Source organism: Abramis brama, assembly GCF_963993115.1.
Source record: "Abramis brama genome assembly, chromosome: 13".
Lineage (NCBI taxonomy): Eukaryota > Metazoa > Chordata > Actinopteri > Cypriniformes > Leuciscidae > Abramis > Abramis brama.
This window is the reverse complement of record NC_139975.1, coordinates 3,647,761-3,662,341: the sequence shown is the minus strand read 5'-3', so window position 1 is coordinate 3,662,341 and position 14,581 is coordinate 3,647,761. Positions and strand designations below refer to the sequence as shown.

At 37.8% G+C, this 14,581-nt stretch overlaps 1 protein-coding gene across 1 annotated transcript in view; it reads left to right on the top strand.

Moving 5' to 3' along the window:
• Positions 1-1,794: 1,794 nt before the first annotated feature.
• The window catches only part of slc34a1a (solute carrier family 34 member 1a), a gene marked incomplete at both ends in the record, with an annotated part of 20,905 nt that continues 8,118 nt past the window's right edge, over positions 1,795-14,581 (top strand). Inside the window, 7 exons of the mRNA XM_084132976.1 lie at positions 1,795-1,819; positions 1,985-2,047; positions 4,271-4,414; positions 5,930-6,073; positions 9,326-9,437; positions 11,766-11,961; positions 14,369-14,464. Coding sequence (XP_083989102.1) covers positions 1,795-1,819; positions 1,985-2,047; positions 4,271-4,414; positions 5,930-6,073; positions 9,326-9,437; positions 11,766-11,961; positions 14,369-14,464 — 780 coding nt within the window. The remainder of the gene's footprint in view (positions 1,820-1,984; positions 2,048-4,270; positions 4,415-5,929; positions 6,074-9,325; positions 9,438-11,765; positions 11,962-14,368; positions 14,465-14,581) is intronic.

Genomic DNA, 14,581 nt, shown 5'->3' with positions numbered 1-14,581 from the left:
CATAAAAAGCACATTTACCTGTTATTAAACACCTCTGAAACAAACCTGATGGCTCTGGAGGCATTCAGCTGGGAAACGTGGTCCTCAGGGGCCGTGAGGGACCACAAATGTGTTGTCATCTTCACAATCATGACAAGCATTCACTTATTTTAAAAATCGTCAGGACTAAGAAATATATTAAGTAGACGATGATGGATTAAGTAGACAGTAATGGATCTGAAATGACAGTAGGTCATTCATTTTGATGTTGTTTGAACAAATACTTAATGAAAATGTTTATTTTGGGTGGTGTTGTTCTATACCTGTATGTTTTTCCTGGGTCAAAATGGTCTTCAGTGGTGAGAGAGACGAACACGGTCATCCACACACACAGTACAAAGTACCCTACCCATGTACCCATATCTGCAAGCCGCAATTAAGAGGCCAAGCAACACGAGTAGCTAAAAATCAAGGCAGAGAGCATCAGACCAACTTTAAAAATATATTTGACGACGGTTTTAAGCTAAATGGTTGAAAGTTCATTAATACTATCACTTGTAATGAGACATTATTGCTTATTACTTCTGACCAATAGGTGGAACTGACACCAAGTTGATCTGATATGGTCATTGTTGGGGTCTTTTGAGTGAGATTTTCCGTCAAACTGTATATTTCGTGACTACTAGGTTGCATTGTGCCGAAACTGTGCAGGTACCCTCAGGTCATGGTTGTCATAACACACACCAAATTTGGTCAGAATACGCTAAAGCGTTGTGGAGAAATAGCCTCACTTCCATTTTAACGTGTTGTTCGTAGGATTTGTTCTCACATTAAACGAGAATGGTTTGACGAATTGACGAATTCCTTGTTTTTTTGTCAGCAAAGTCTGAAGATGATCTGGTGGTTAAATTTTCTTGTTCAAAAAAGTAGGTTTTTCAGAAAAATCAAAAAATTTCATGATGGAAAATTACGTAACAGGATGCAATCGAATCGCCTTGAGCCAAGGAATCAGAGGAAAAAACCTCGGTAATACTTTATTTTACAGTGTCCTTGTATGTTACATGTACTTACCATAGTAATAACAGTAGATTTTGCATAATTACATGCAACTAACCCTCGACCAAATCCTAATCCTACCCTAACCCTATAGTAAATACATGTAGTTGATTAATATTAGTTTGTTGGTTATAATGAAAGAATTCGCGAGTTTGTTGGTTATAATGAAAGTATTCGCAAGTTTGTTGGTTATAATGAAAGTATTTGCGAGTTTGTTGGTTATAATGAAAGTATTTGCGAGTTTGTTGGTTATAATAAAAGAATTCGCCAGTTTTTTGGCTTTAATGAAAGTATTTGCGAGTTTGTTGGTTATAATGAAAGTATTCGCGAGTTTGTTGGTTATAATGAAAGTATTCGCGAGTTTGTTGGTTATAATGAAAGTATTCGCGAGTTTGTTGGTTATAATAAAAGAATTCGCCAGTTTTTTGGCTTTAATGAAAGTATTCACGAGTTTGTTGGTTATAATGAAAGTATTTGCGAGTTTGTTGGTTATAATAAAATAATTCGCCAGTTTTTTGGCTTTAATGAAAGTATTCGCGAGTTTGTTGGTTATAATAAAAGAATTCACGCTTTAATGGAAGGATTTCTGAGTTTGTTGGCTATAATGAAAGGATTTCACATGGTCAACAGATATGTCTGTGATTGGCTACAAAGCTCAACGCTGCAAAAACACATTGTAAATAGAAACCTTTGACACTCTTCACAGAGCGTTTTTAAAGCAACCGGCTCTCAGAACGTCTGGGTACTGCAGAGCGGGAAATGGTAGAAGAAAAAAGCTTCAACGGTACAAAGATTCATTTTGGAGGCCGCCAAAATATTTTCAATGCAGGAAAACCCTGCCTTAGAAGAGCCTTATTTGCATATGAATTTAAATATGTAAATCATATTTGCAGTAACTGTTCCTTCTCAATGCACAGTGATCATGAAATCTCTTTTGATCTCTTCACAGACGGCACCATGTCATCACGACCAATCAGAATCACCACGACAGAGCAAACTATCAGCTTCAATGGTAAGACGTCAGAAACATCTGTTTATACAGTATATAAATCAAAGGGTGCTCCAAACAAGTATTAGTTCAGGGGGGTGCACACTTTTGCAGTTAGTTATTTCAATTTCCCCCTGAAATGTGCCACTTTAGTTTTCAGTGGCATTGAAGGTACAAAAGTTCTGTCTTTGTTCCCTCGTTTCATTTTTACATTACAAAAACCAACTGTTTTAACAGGGGTGTGTCGACTTTTTAAATCCACTGTGGGTATGCATGAAAACAACTTTTTTCAGCCTTGATAATAATACTAAAAATGTTTCTTGAGCAGCAAATCCGCATATTAGAGTGATTTCTGAAGGATCATGTGACACTGAAGACTGGAGTAATGATGCTGAAAATTCAGCTTTGTGACAAAACATCTTCTTCCTGACCTAGTTGGGGGTCACGACCCCAGAAAAGCCAGCACGAAACCAGCTGACCTGATGCAATCGTACTAAATCACGAAAGTGAACCACTATTGATGACTCATAATTCGATAAATCTGTGTGTTAGTGTGTGTTCTCACTCACTTTCCTGACAAGAGTGATTGATGCACTGCAAGCAGAGATAATGTATATATAATTTCTGCTCGCCTTCAGCACAAATGGACTCCCGTGTTCATTAGAACGTTTGCAGAACTTTTGCATCAGATGCAAGTGCCGTTATGAGCTGACACTTCAAAAAACAGAAGCTCTGTGAATTTTGCCACTTTTTCCTGCGTCATCATCATTATCAAGCAACATGGGTAATCAGCTGATGCTTTGATGATGCAGTTCAGACCCAAATAATGTAATGTGAACACAATCCAGCGGGGGGAACAATCGAATTCGGGTTTGGACCAGATAATCGAACCAAGTGTGAAAGGACCCTAAGGTTACGTTTACACGACAACGATATGCTTAAAACGGAGAAGTTTTTCCTTTGAGTTTTCCGCATCAAAACGATCCTCATTCGGATCCGTGTCGTTTTCACGGATCCGAATGGGGATCGTTTTGACAATGGTGTCGTCTGTACGCAGAAAGGATTTGCGAGTTTGTTGGTTATAATGAAAGGATTTGCGAGTTTGTTGGCTATAATGAAAGGATTTGTGAGTTTTTTTGGTTATAATAAAATGATTCGTGAGATTTTTGGCTATAATAAAAGGATTCGTGAGTTTGTTGGCTATAATAAAAGGATTTGCGAGTTTTTTTGGCTATAATAAAAGGATTCGCAAGTTTGTTGGTTATAATGAAAGAATTCGTGAGTTTGTTGGTTATAATGAAAGGATTTGTGAGTTTTTTTGGTTATAATAAAATGATTTGTGAGATTTTTGGCTATAATAAAAGGATTCGTGAGTTTGTTGGTTATAATGAAAGGATTTGCGAGTTTGTTGGCTATAATAAAAGGATTTGCGAGTTTTTTTGGCTATAATAAAAGGATTCGCAAGTTTGTTGGTTATAATGAAAGGATTTGTGAGTTTTTTGGCTATAATAAAAGGATTCGCGAGTTTGTTGGTTATAATGAAAGTATTTGCAAGTTATTTTGGTTATAATGAAAGGATTTGTGATTTTGTTGGTTATAATAAAAGGATTCGCAAGTTTGTTGGTTATAATGAAAGAATTCGTGAGTTTGTTGGTTATAATAAAAGGATTCACGAGTTTGTCGGTTATAATAAAAGGATTTGCGAGTTTTTTGGCTATAATAAAAGGATTTGCGAGTTTTTTGGCTATAATGAAAGGATTTGTGAGTTTGTTAGCTATAATAAAAGGATTTGCGAGTTTTTTGGCTATAATAAAAGGATTCGTGAGTTTGTTGGCTATAATAAAAGGATTTGTGAGTTTGTTGGCTATAATGAAAGGATTTCACTTGCTCAACAGATATGTCTGTGATTGGCTACAAAGCTCAACACTGCAAAAACACATTGTAAATAGAAACCTTTGACGCCCGTTTTCAAAAGTTTGTGTTTTCAGACACCCAAAATGCAATTTTCATTTAAATGACAAAACACATAAAAAGTTTTACGTTTCTAGTTGAAAACAGTGTCGTGTAAACAGCCCCTAAGTCAAACATTCTCAATGAATGTTCAATTTTTAGGACTTTTGGTTCATGCTTATTTTTTATCTCTACAAAGCAACAATGTCAATAAACTATAGCTCACATGGCACACGAGACAGGACCGTCATGTAGCGGATCATATATTTTGTCCACTGGTTTTCTCTCCTCTGACAGTGCCCACAAAGACGAGCGAGGACAGACATGGAGGAAGGTCTTCACCGTTCATCGGTTTACTGAGGGTTCCTCTGCTCCTGCTACTCCTCTATGGGTTTGTTTGTTCTCTGGACGTCCTAAGCTCTGCTTTTCAGCTGGCTGGAGGTAATTATTCATCCTTTTTGCATCTGTTAACCACATCTCTTCTTGCACATTGGGGTTTTACTTACTTTTACCTTTCAGCTGTTTTTGTATTCTTCAGCACATTTCCCAGACAAATTCCCATGTGCCTTTTCTTTTCTTTTCTTTTCTTTTCTTTTCTTTTCTTTTTGGGTCAAATGTCATTTGTTTTCATGCAATTCTTCATAATACAAGTTACCTGCTTCTCTTTGAACTGCTGTATATGTGTGAAATATGGCTTTCTCAAGGTTGTAATCATTGGTTAGACATTAAGATTTAGTTAATCAATTCTAAATGTGTTAATGACAATGAAGAAATGGCTTTGCATGATTAACTCGAGCGGTCAGCGCTGTGGTGCATGTCATCTGTACAAAAACAAGCCATAAGTTGCTGTTAAAGGGTTAGTTCACCCCAAAAATACAAACTGTCATCACTTGCTCTTTTGTCATTTCTAAACCAGATTACTTGAAGCACAAAAGATGTTCCCGAAGAACATTCATCTTTGTCTTTCCTATTAGGCCCAAATAAAAGTGAATAGGGACAGATGGAAAAAATGTAATCTAACTAATCAACAGTACCTGTCCCTAATCAGAAACGTTTAGTTTGCAATGACTTAAAGGGTTAGTTCACCCAAAAATTAATATTCTGTCAGTAATTACTCTCCCTCATGTTGTTCCAACCCCGTAAGACTCTCGTTCATCTTCTGAACACAAATTAAGATATTTCTGATGAAATCTGAGAGCTGTCTCACTCCTCCATAGGCTTCTAGGTAATTGAGATCTGCCATCCCAGAAAAGTTAGTAAAGACATCATTAAAATAGTCCAAGTGACTACAGTGGCTCAACCTTAAGTTTATCAAGCGACGAGAATACTTTCTGTGTGCACAAAACAAAAACAATAATAACGACTTTATTCAACTATTGATTTTCTTCAGTTTTTCTCTGAGTGAGTTGACGTAGTGTAACAGCGCAGCGCTTCTGGGTTGTACGTCAGAACGGAGGCTCACTATTGGCCGACGCTGGTCATGTGATGCGTGTGATGCTGGCCAATAGTGAGCCTCCGTCCTCAACCCAGAAGCGCTGCGCTGTTACACTACGTCAACAGCTGAGGAGAATGACATGGAAGAGAAGAGATGGTTGAATAAAGTCCTTATTTTAGTTTTGTTTTGCGCACAAAAAGTATTCTCGTCGCTTGATAAACTTAAGGTTGAGCCACTGTAGTCACTTGGACTATTTTAACGATGTCTTTACTAACTTTTCTGGGATGGCAGATCTCGATTACCTAGAAGCCTATGGAGGAGTGAGACAGCTCTCAGATTTCATCAGAAATATCTTAATTTGTGTTCAGAAGATGAACAAAAATCTTACGGGGTTGGAACAACATGAGGGAGAGTAATTACTGACAGAGTTTTCATTTTTGGGTGAACTAACCCTTTAAGATGATCACATCAAAACAAGTTCAATTAAATCAATCAAATATTTCGCTCTTTTATTTTTTTAGGCAAAGTGGCTGGAGACATTTTCAAGGATAATGCCATCCTGTCCAACCCTGTAGCCGGACTGATGGTGGGGATCCTGGTCACGGTTCTGGTCCAGAGCTCGAGTACTTCCACATCTATTGTGGTCAGCTTGGTCTCGTCCGGATGTAAGAAACACAACTCATTTTTAGCACAGACTAAACTCATAACCTCAGGTTCATATCCTCTTATTAGGGTTGTCAAATTATTCAAATATACGTAATTAAGGAACTAGCATTCAGAATTTTGGGGACGGTAAATATTTTTCTTTAAATACTTTTATTCAGCAAGGACGCATTACATTGATCAAAAGTGACAGGAAAGACATTTTTAATGTTACAAAAGATTCTATTTTTTAAATTAATTCAGTTTTTTTGAGCATTCAATTCATCAAAGAATCCTAAAGAAAAAAGTACATCACGGTTTCCACAAAAATATGAAGCAGCACAATGGTCTTCAACATTGATAATAATCAAAAATGTTTCTTGAGCATCAAATCATCATATTAGAATGATTTCTGAAGGATCATGTGACACTGAAGACTGGAAATTCATTTTTAATCACAGGAATAAATTACACTTTACCATATATTCACATAGAAAACAGCCATTTTAAATTATAATATTATTTCACATTACTGTATTACTGTATTTTTCATCAAATAAATGCAGCCTTGGTGAGCAGAAGAGACTTCTTTTAGAAACATTAAAAAAATCCCAAACTTTTTAACCAGTGTACATGAAATGACAATTAATTTAAATATTTATTTCTTTATTTACATTTATTAAGTCACATATACATATTTCACATATATAGAGCACCAGGGGAATAATAGATTGGGCCATGAATTTAGAAATTAATTCTCTCATTTTAGTAAATTGTGGCCATGTTGAACTAATTTGTTCCCTCATTTTTAACTAAAACAGTGGAATAAATTATTATATTGTGCACATATTTTTCTTAAAACTAGCGGACGAGTTATTAATTTGTGACCGTGATACATATTATATCCCATGTCATGTATAGAGCTCCATATTCACATATATATGCATTTTATTTGTATTGAGAAACAGCCCTAAATTAAGATTTTCAAAGACAAAAACAGTGAATAAACTTTAGAAGTCAATATTGGTTGTTTTTATCTCATATCATTGAACATAAACCCATCAGTGGCCTTTCTGTACTTCTGCAGACGGACACACAGTTCTTGTGCGACATGCTTTTAATGCAAACTTTATTTTATAATAATAATAATTATAATTTGTTACATGTATAAAGCACTTTTCTAGATATACTCAAAGCGCTTTACATTTGAAGTGGGAGTCTCCTTAACCACCACCAATTTTGCCAACTTTTGATGTGATCTAGAACTTTATGACATACAAAGTTCCTTTTAACAAAAATAGCAACTTTATTCATCTGTAAAACTAAAGTGTATTGGGTTACACTTTATTTTAAGGTGTCACTGTTACAGTGTAATTATATATTTAAGTACTGAGTAATAATAAGCAACTACATGCACTTACTATAGGGTTAGGGTAGGATTAGGATTTGGTTGAGGCTTGAGGGTTAGTTTCATGTAATAATTTACTGTTATTACTATGGTAAGTACTAGGCCTACATGCAACATATGCAACAAGGACACTGTAAAATAAAGTTTTATGACTGTTTTGCTCTTGCAAAAACTTGGTGGGCTACTTCTTATTCCACTTTATTTCCAGAAAGCCTCATCTCTAGAAGTTGTTTCATGATTTTCCTGCTTTAATTAAGAGTTATCTCTCTCGGATGAGCTGATTCGCTGGAGCGAATGCCGTGGTGGCCTGAGGATCTTGACTATCAGATCTCGATCCCAAATCTCAACAGATGCAGAGCTTTAATTAGGAAGTTTTGTTTGGGTTAATGAGCTTATGTTTAACACAATAATAAGTAAGGGATAATGTAGAGCGAGGCGGTTGTTATAGCGAATACAACCTCGACAGGCTGATCACGATCCCGACGCGGAGCGGAGCTTGAATCAGCCTGTCGGGGTTGTATTCGCTATAACAACCGCCTCGCTCTACATTATCCCGCTTATTACATGGCTACCTACCAAATAAATCAATAATTTGACACAAAATATTTATTTAAAAAGGAGTTTATTGATTTAAAAACGATTGTATTGCTTCCGCTAAAGAAAATAGTCCGTTCCGTCTCTACGGTTAGAATCCTGCGTCCATAGCAACGCTCTGTTTTTCATGGCAACGGTCTGTTATCAAGAAATAACACACCGCATTCTACATTAGAATTCAACCAAGCCATGTAATAAAGAGTTTTATTATGCACAGTGGGGTCTGAGATCACATGCAAAATCTGGGGGTTGGAAAATATTATGATGTAAAATGATATTTCTAACAAATGGACATTCACCATCTGAAATTTTCAATGCAACTTTTACTCAAATTGTTATGCCAATAATATAATTCATAATAAAATAAGTGCATTAATTTAGAAAAATGCAAAATAGAAGCATTTTTAATAGTAAGCTCGTTTTTTTTTTAACCCCACTGTACAGTATGTGTGTGTAGAGAAAATACAGAATGTGAAATTGTGCATGGGCATGTGGGTTTCCAATGCCACTGCAATCCTGTCTCTTCAAAGAAATCTTTATCCTTTGAAATGGTTTAAAGAGAACAACCTTGAGTAAAGCTGGGCTTTTCTCTGAGTAAGTGAATTGAAGCTAATGAATGTCAGGAGTGGGAGTGTGTTCAAGTTCTGCGGACCTTCAGGGAATACACACACCAGCAGCGTAAGGGACAGTCATTACTGATGCGAAACTACACACTGATAGTATCTGAAAGGAAATGTGACTTGACTCTAATGCTAGCCTGATTTAAGAGTCAGTAGAAACAATGGAAATGAAATTGTGTCATATCCAGTGTCATAAACCATCGAACAGGAGAGATGCTTCGTGATGGGGTGCAAACACCACTGAAAGAAGTGCATTTATAATGTTGTGCATTTATGAAGTCTCACCAAGGCTGCATTTATTTGAAGAAATAAAAACAGTAATATATCGAAATAATATAACATTTAAAACTAGCTGTTTTCTATGTGAATATATAGTAAAGTAAAGCTAATCAGCATATTGGAATGATTTCTGAAGGATCATGTGACACTGAAGACTGGAGTAATGATGCTGAAATTTCAGCTTTGATCACAGGAATAAATTACACTTTACTATATATTCACATAGAAAACTGCTGATTTACATTATAATAATATTTCACTATTTTTACTGTATTTTTGATCAAATAAATGCAGCCTTGGTGAGCAGAAGAGACTTTGTTGCAGCCACATAAAAAAACGTGTCTGTGTGTGTGTGTGTGTGTGTGTGTGTGTAGTGCTCGAAGTGAAGTCTGCGGTCCCCATCATTATGGGCTCCAACATCGGCACGTCTGTCACCAACACCATCGTCGCCCTGATGCAAGCAGGAGAGAGGAACGAATTCAAACGGTATTTCACCATCACGGTTATCATCAGGATTAAATCAAACCAGTCTGTTCACGTAAAGTATTTATAAGTTCATTTGCAAAATGCTTCCTAATTTTGCAGAATTGATTTCTCTAAGTCAACATGAAATCATAATGGTCCCCATTTACATTGTCAATACATGTTCTAGGTCTTAATGTGAATAATTTATCAGTGCAAGTTATTCCAAAGCTTTCAAAGCTTTCAACAAAATGCAATATATTTGTTTTTCTGCCTCTGAAATGACTTTAATTTCAGCGTAGGTGTAAACTAATGTGATGCAGTAGTCATATACAGTATATCATCAATATATATATATATATCTGAATTATGTGAAATCAAGATGCATTTACTTGGGATGTAAAATTACATGAGATAAGAAGTTTCTGCTTAAAACAAGAAAAAATGATCTACCAATGAAAATAAAAACTTAATTAAAAGGACATTGACAGATATGTGCAAAAATATAAATATTTTTTTTTTTCAGTGTAGCTATTCAGTTATTTTAGGTAATGCAAGCTTTCTAAAATCCTGCAGAAAGTTAACAGTAATTATGGCAATAATAGCAAAAGCACATTGACTTCAGGATGATAGAATCGGAAGTGTTATATGCAACTCATTTCTGGGTTTTTGTCCTACAGAAATACATAATTCCTGTAGTAAATAATGATGATGACCTTCAGCCTTGGCTAGAAAGCCTTTTCAAAACTCACATTCATCCAGCTCTCACTCCGTTCTGATATAAAACCATCCAATTCCCCATGAATAATATATAATTTCCATCACATTACAGGCGAATGTCATTTCAGGTTTATTTTTACTACATTATTCAACAAATTTCCTTTCTCTTCTGTTTTTATCCATGAAAAACACATTAAAAAAGCATCAGTGATGAATGCAGAGACTATAAATTTGTTTATACATTTGTTTCTTTGTTTTTCCGCAGAACTATTTCTGTTAATAATGAAATAAAGCTGAAATAAAATATAAATAAAAATATTAGTTGAAAAACTAAATGAAAATTAGAAATGTTTCCTTTGCAGTAAACTGAAATACAGCACTAAAATTAGTAATTGGAAATTAATAAAAACTTAAACTAACTAACTAAAAATCTAAATAGTAATATTTAAAAAAAATAAAATGACATAAGCACGTAACAAAATGACTAAAAATAAACTAAAATTAACATGAAAACTAAAACTCAAATAACACTGCGTCCTGCAAAATGATTGCTGTGATTAGTTATCACAACTTAAAATTCAACATTAAAATAAGTAATAATGTGTTGTTTCAACTTAAAGTGTGCGTGCTTGACCTAAAATTGTACGTTTTGTCAAAGTCCCCCTGTAGTCAATAATTGTATCCCTTAAAACTCATCTTTGATCACCAAAATTACATATTTAAATGTTTTTTCCTTGAAGAAAATCCTTCATGCCTTAAAATATTGTAATCTCCAGGAAAAGCATGCTTGTGCTGAAGTCGCTTGATGTCTTGAATGTTTTTATTATTATTTATAAGACAACAATAACAGAATCAATACGGTTTCTTTCGGCTTTTCATTTCTGATTTTAATGTTTTTTAATGTGTTCTTGAGATTTGCTGGCACTGTGCACTTTGTTTTGAAGGATTATAATGTGTTGAAGCAGAGAAGTTTGTCTGTGGCGTAATGTGTTTTATTAGTTTAATACAGCATGATTGTGGCTCAGGAAACAGTGCTGGTGGATTTGGGGAGTTTAAAAGCACAGAATTATTGGCAAAAGTCATGGAAATTCATTGGTCAAAAGGTGTGGAAACCCTTTGAGAATAAACATTTGTAATTCTAGTTCTAGTACCAAATTCCCAACTCCCAACCAATTCCCAAAATTGTAAGGATGTCTTTGAGACTTCATGCATTAAAATATCTTGAATGTAACTCGACACCCTTGCCTCATTTAGTATACGCGGTTCTATGAATATGCAAATGAGCCCCGCCTCCACTCACTCACTCAGCTCAGAGATCCACTGGTTGACGATCACACGTTGATCTGATTGGTTACAAGGTAGTTTGTGACGTCAGAAACACCAGCGATTTCAAAGCGTGTTTTTGAGACTGTCTTTGGTTCACTGCAGTTTTAAGGAGAAAATACTCAGCAATGGTGTCGACTTATGAATTTACACATGGTTTGTCTTAAAGCATAGGCATATAAACAACATTAAAAGTTTGATTTTCACCACAGGGGGACTTTAACTTTAGTTTAGTTGGATATTTAAGTTCTCTCAACATATTTTAAGTTGTTACATGCCTAACTGCAGCAACATCCTCTGGTTCTCCAGTGCGTTTGCTGGTGCGACGATCCACGACTGCTTTAACTGGCTGTCGGTGCTGGTCCTGCTGCCGGTCGAGGTCGCCTCGGGTCTGATGAGCTTCCTAGCCAGAGTCACGGTCAGCGGCTTTCAGCTTCACAGCGGAGAAGAGGCTCCTGAACTGCTGAAGACCCTCACTGAGCCCTTCACCAAACTCATCATACAGGTGTGTGTGTGTGTGTGTGTGTGTGTGTGTGTAAGAGGCTCCTGAACTGCTGAAGACCCTCACTGAGCCCTTCACCAAACTCATCATACAGGTGTGTGTGTGTGTGTGTGTGTGTGTGTAAGAGGCTCCTGAACTGCTGAAGACCCTCACTGAGCCCTTCACCAAACTCATCATACAGGTGTGTGTGTGTGTGTGTGTGTGTGTGTGTGTGTAAGAGGCTCCTGAACTGCTGAAGACCCTCACTGAGCCCTTCACCAAACTCATCATACAGGTGTGTGTGTGTGTGTGTGTGTGTGTGTGTAAGAGGCTCCTGAACTGCTGAAGACCCTCACTGAGCCCTTCACCAAACTCATCATACAGGTGTGTGTGTGTGTGTGTGTGTGTGTGTGTTCGTGTGTGTGCGTATAAGAAGCTCCTGAACTGCTGAAGACCCTCACTGAGCCCTTCACCAAACTCATCATACAGGTGTGTGTGTGTGTGTGTGTGTGTGTGTGTGTGTGTGTGTAAGAAGCTCCTGAACTGCTGAAGACCCTCACTGAGCCCTTCACCAAACTCATCATACAGTGTGTGTGTGTGTGTGTGTGTGTGTGTAAGAAGCTCCTGAACTGCTGAAGACCCTCACTGAGCCCTTCACCAAACTCATCATACAGGTGTGTGTGTGTGTGTGTGTGTGTGTGTGTGTGTGTAAGAAGCTCCTGAACTGCTGAAGACCCTCACTGAGCCCTTCACCAAACTCATCATACAGGTGTGTGTGTGTGTGTGTGTAAGAAGCTCCTGAACTGCTGAAGACACTCACTGAGCCCTTCACCAAACTCATCATACAGGTGTGTGTGTGTGTGTGTGTGTGTGTGTGTGTGTGTGTGTGTGTAAGAGGCTCCTGAACTGCTGAAGACACTCACTGAGCCCTTCACCAAACTCATCATACAGGTGTGTGTGTGTGTGTGTGTGTGTGTGTGTAAGAGGCTCCTGAACTGCTGAAGACACTCACTGAGCCCTTCACCAAACTCATCATACAGGTGTGTGTGTGTGTGTGTGTGCGTGTAAGAAGCTCCTGAACTGCTGAAGACACTCACTGAGCCCTTCACCAAACTCATCATACAGGTGTGTGTGTGTGTGTGTGTGTGTGTGTGTGTAAGAGGCTCCTGAACTGCTGAAGACACTCACTGAGCCCTTCACCAAACTCAACAGGTGTGTGTGTGTGTGTGTGTGTGTAAGAGGCTCCTGAACTGCTGAAGACACTCACTGAGCCCTTCACCAAACTCATCATACAGGGGTGTGTGTGTGTGTGTGTGTGTGTGCGTGTAAGAAGCTCCTGAACTGCTGAAGACACTCACTGAGCCCTTCACCAAACTCATCATACAGGTGTGTGTGTGTGTGTGTGTGTGTGTGTAAGAGGCTCCTGAACTGCTGAAGACATTCACTGAGCCCTTCACCAAACTCATCATACAGGTGTGTGTGTGTGTGTGTGTGTGTGTGCGTGTAAGAAGCTCCTGAACTGCTGAAGACACTCACTGAGCCCTTCACCAAACTCATCATACAGGTGTGTGTGTGTGTGTGTGTGTAAGAGGCTCCTGAACTGCTGAAGACACTCACTGAGCCCTTCACCAAACTCATCATACAGGTGTGTGTGTGTGTGTGTGTGTGTGTGTGTGTGTGTGTGTGTGTGTGTAAGAGGCTCCTGAACTGCTGAAGACACTCACTGAGCCCTTCACCAAACTCATCATACAGGTGTGTGTGTGTGTGTGTGTGTGTGTGTGTGTGTGTGTGTGTGTGTGTGTGTGTGTGTGTGTGTGTGTGTGTGTGTGTGTGCGCGTGTAAGAAGCTCCTGAACTGCTGAAGACCCTCACTGAGCCCTTCACCAAACTCATCATACAGGTGTGTGTGTGTGTGTCTGTGTGAGCTGTGATTTGTGAGGACACAAATTTGTATAATAACATGGGTATTACACTGGTATTACAACTTGAACGTGACTTATGAGGACATTTCCTGAGTCCTCATAATTCAAATGGCTTTAAAAACATACTAAGCAGTGTTTTATTAAAAATGTAAAAACGCAGAATGTTTCCTGTGATGGGCAGGTTTAGGGATAGGGGTGTAAGGGGATAGAGTATACAGTTTGTCCAGTATAAAAACCATTACGCCTATGGAATGTCCTCACAAATCACATAAACAAAGCTGTGTGTATGTGTGTGTGTGTGTGTGTTTAGACTCGCTCATGTTTCCTCGAGTCCTGAGATGTGCAGATGTGAGGTCTTCTGTGTCTTGCACCTGTGCATGTCACCCCTGTGTGTGTGAGTAAGTGTGTGTAAGTGTGTTTAGACTCGCTCATGTCAGATGTGAGGTCTTCTGTGTCAGGCTGTGTTTTCTGTCAATGCTCTCCGACAGTGATGCTGTCTCTCTCTTCTAGCTGGATAAATCCGTAATAACGGGCATCGCTCTGGGCGACGAGTCCGTGAGGAATCACAGCCTGGTGAAAGTCTGGTGCAAGTCCAGCGTCTTTCTGGTAACTTTCTGCTGACACACACACTGTTCATCTAATGGCCACATCAAGAGTTTACCCCTAAACCTTAAGTTTCTTTTTCCTTTCCGAAAAAGATGATGAAATTTTGCTTGATATTGA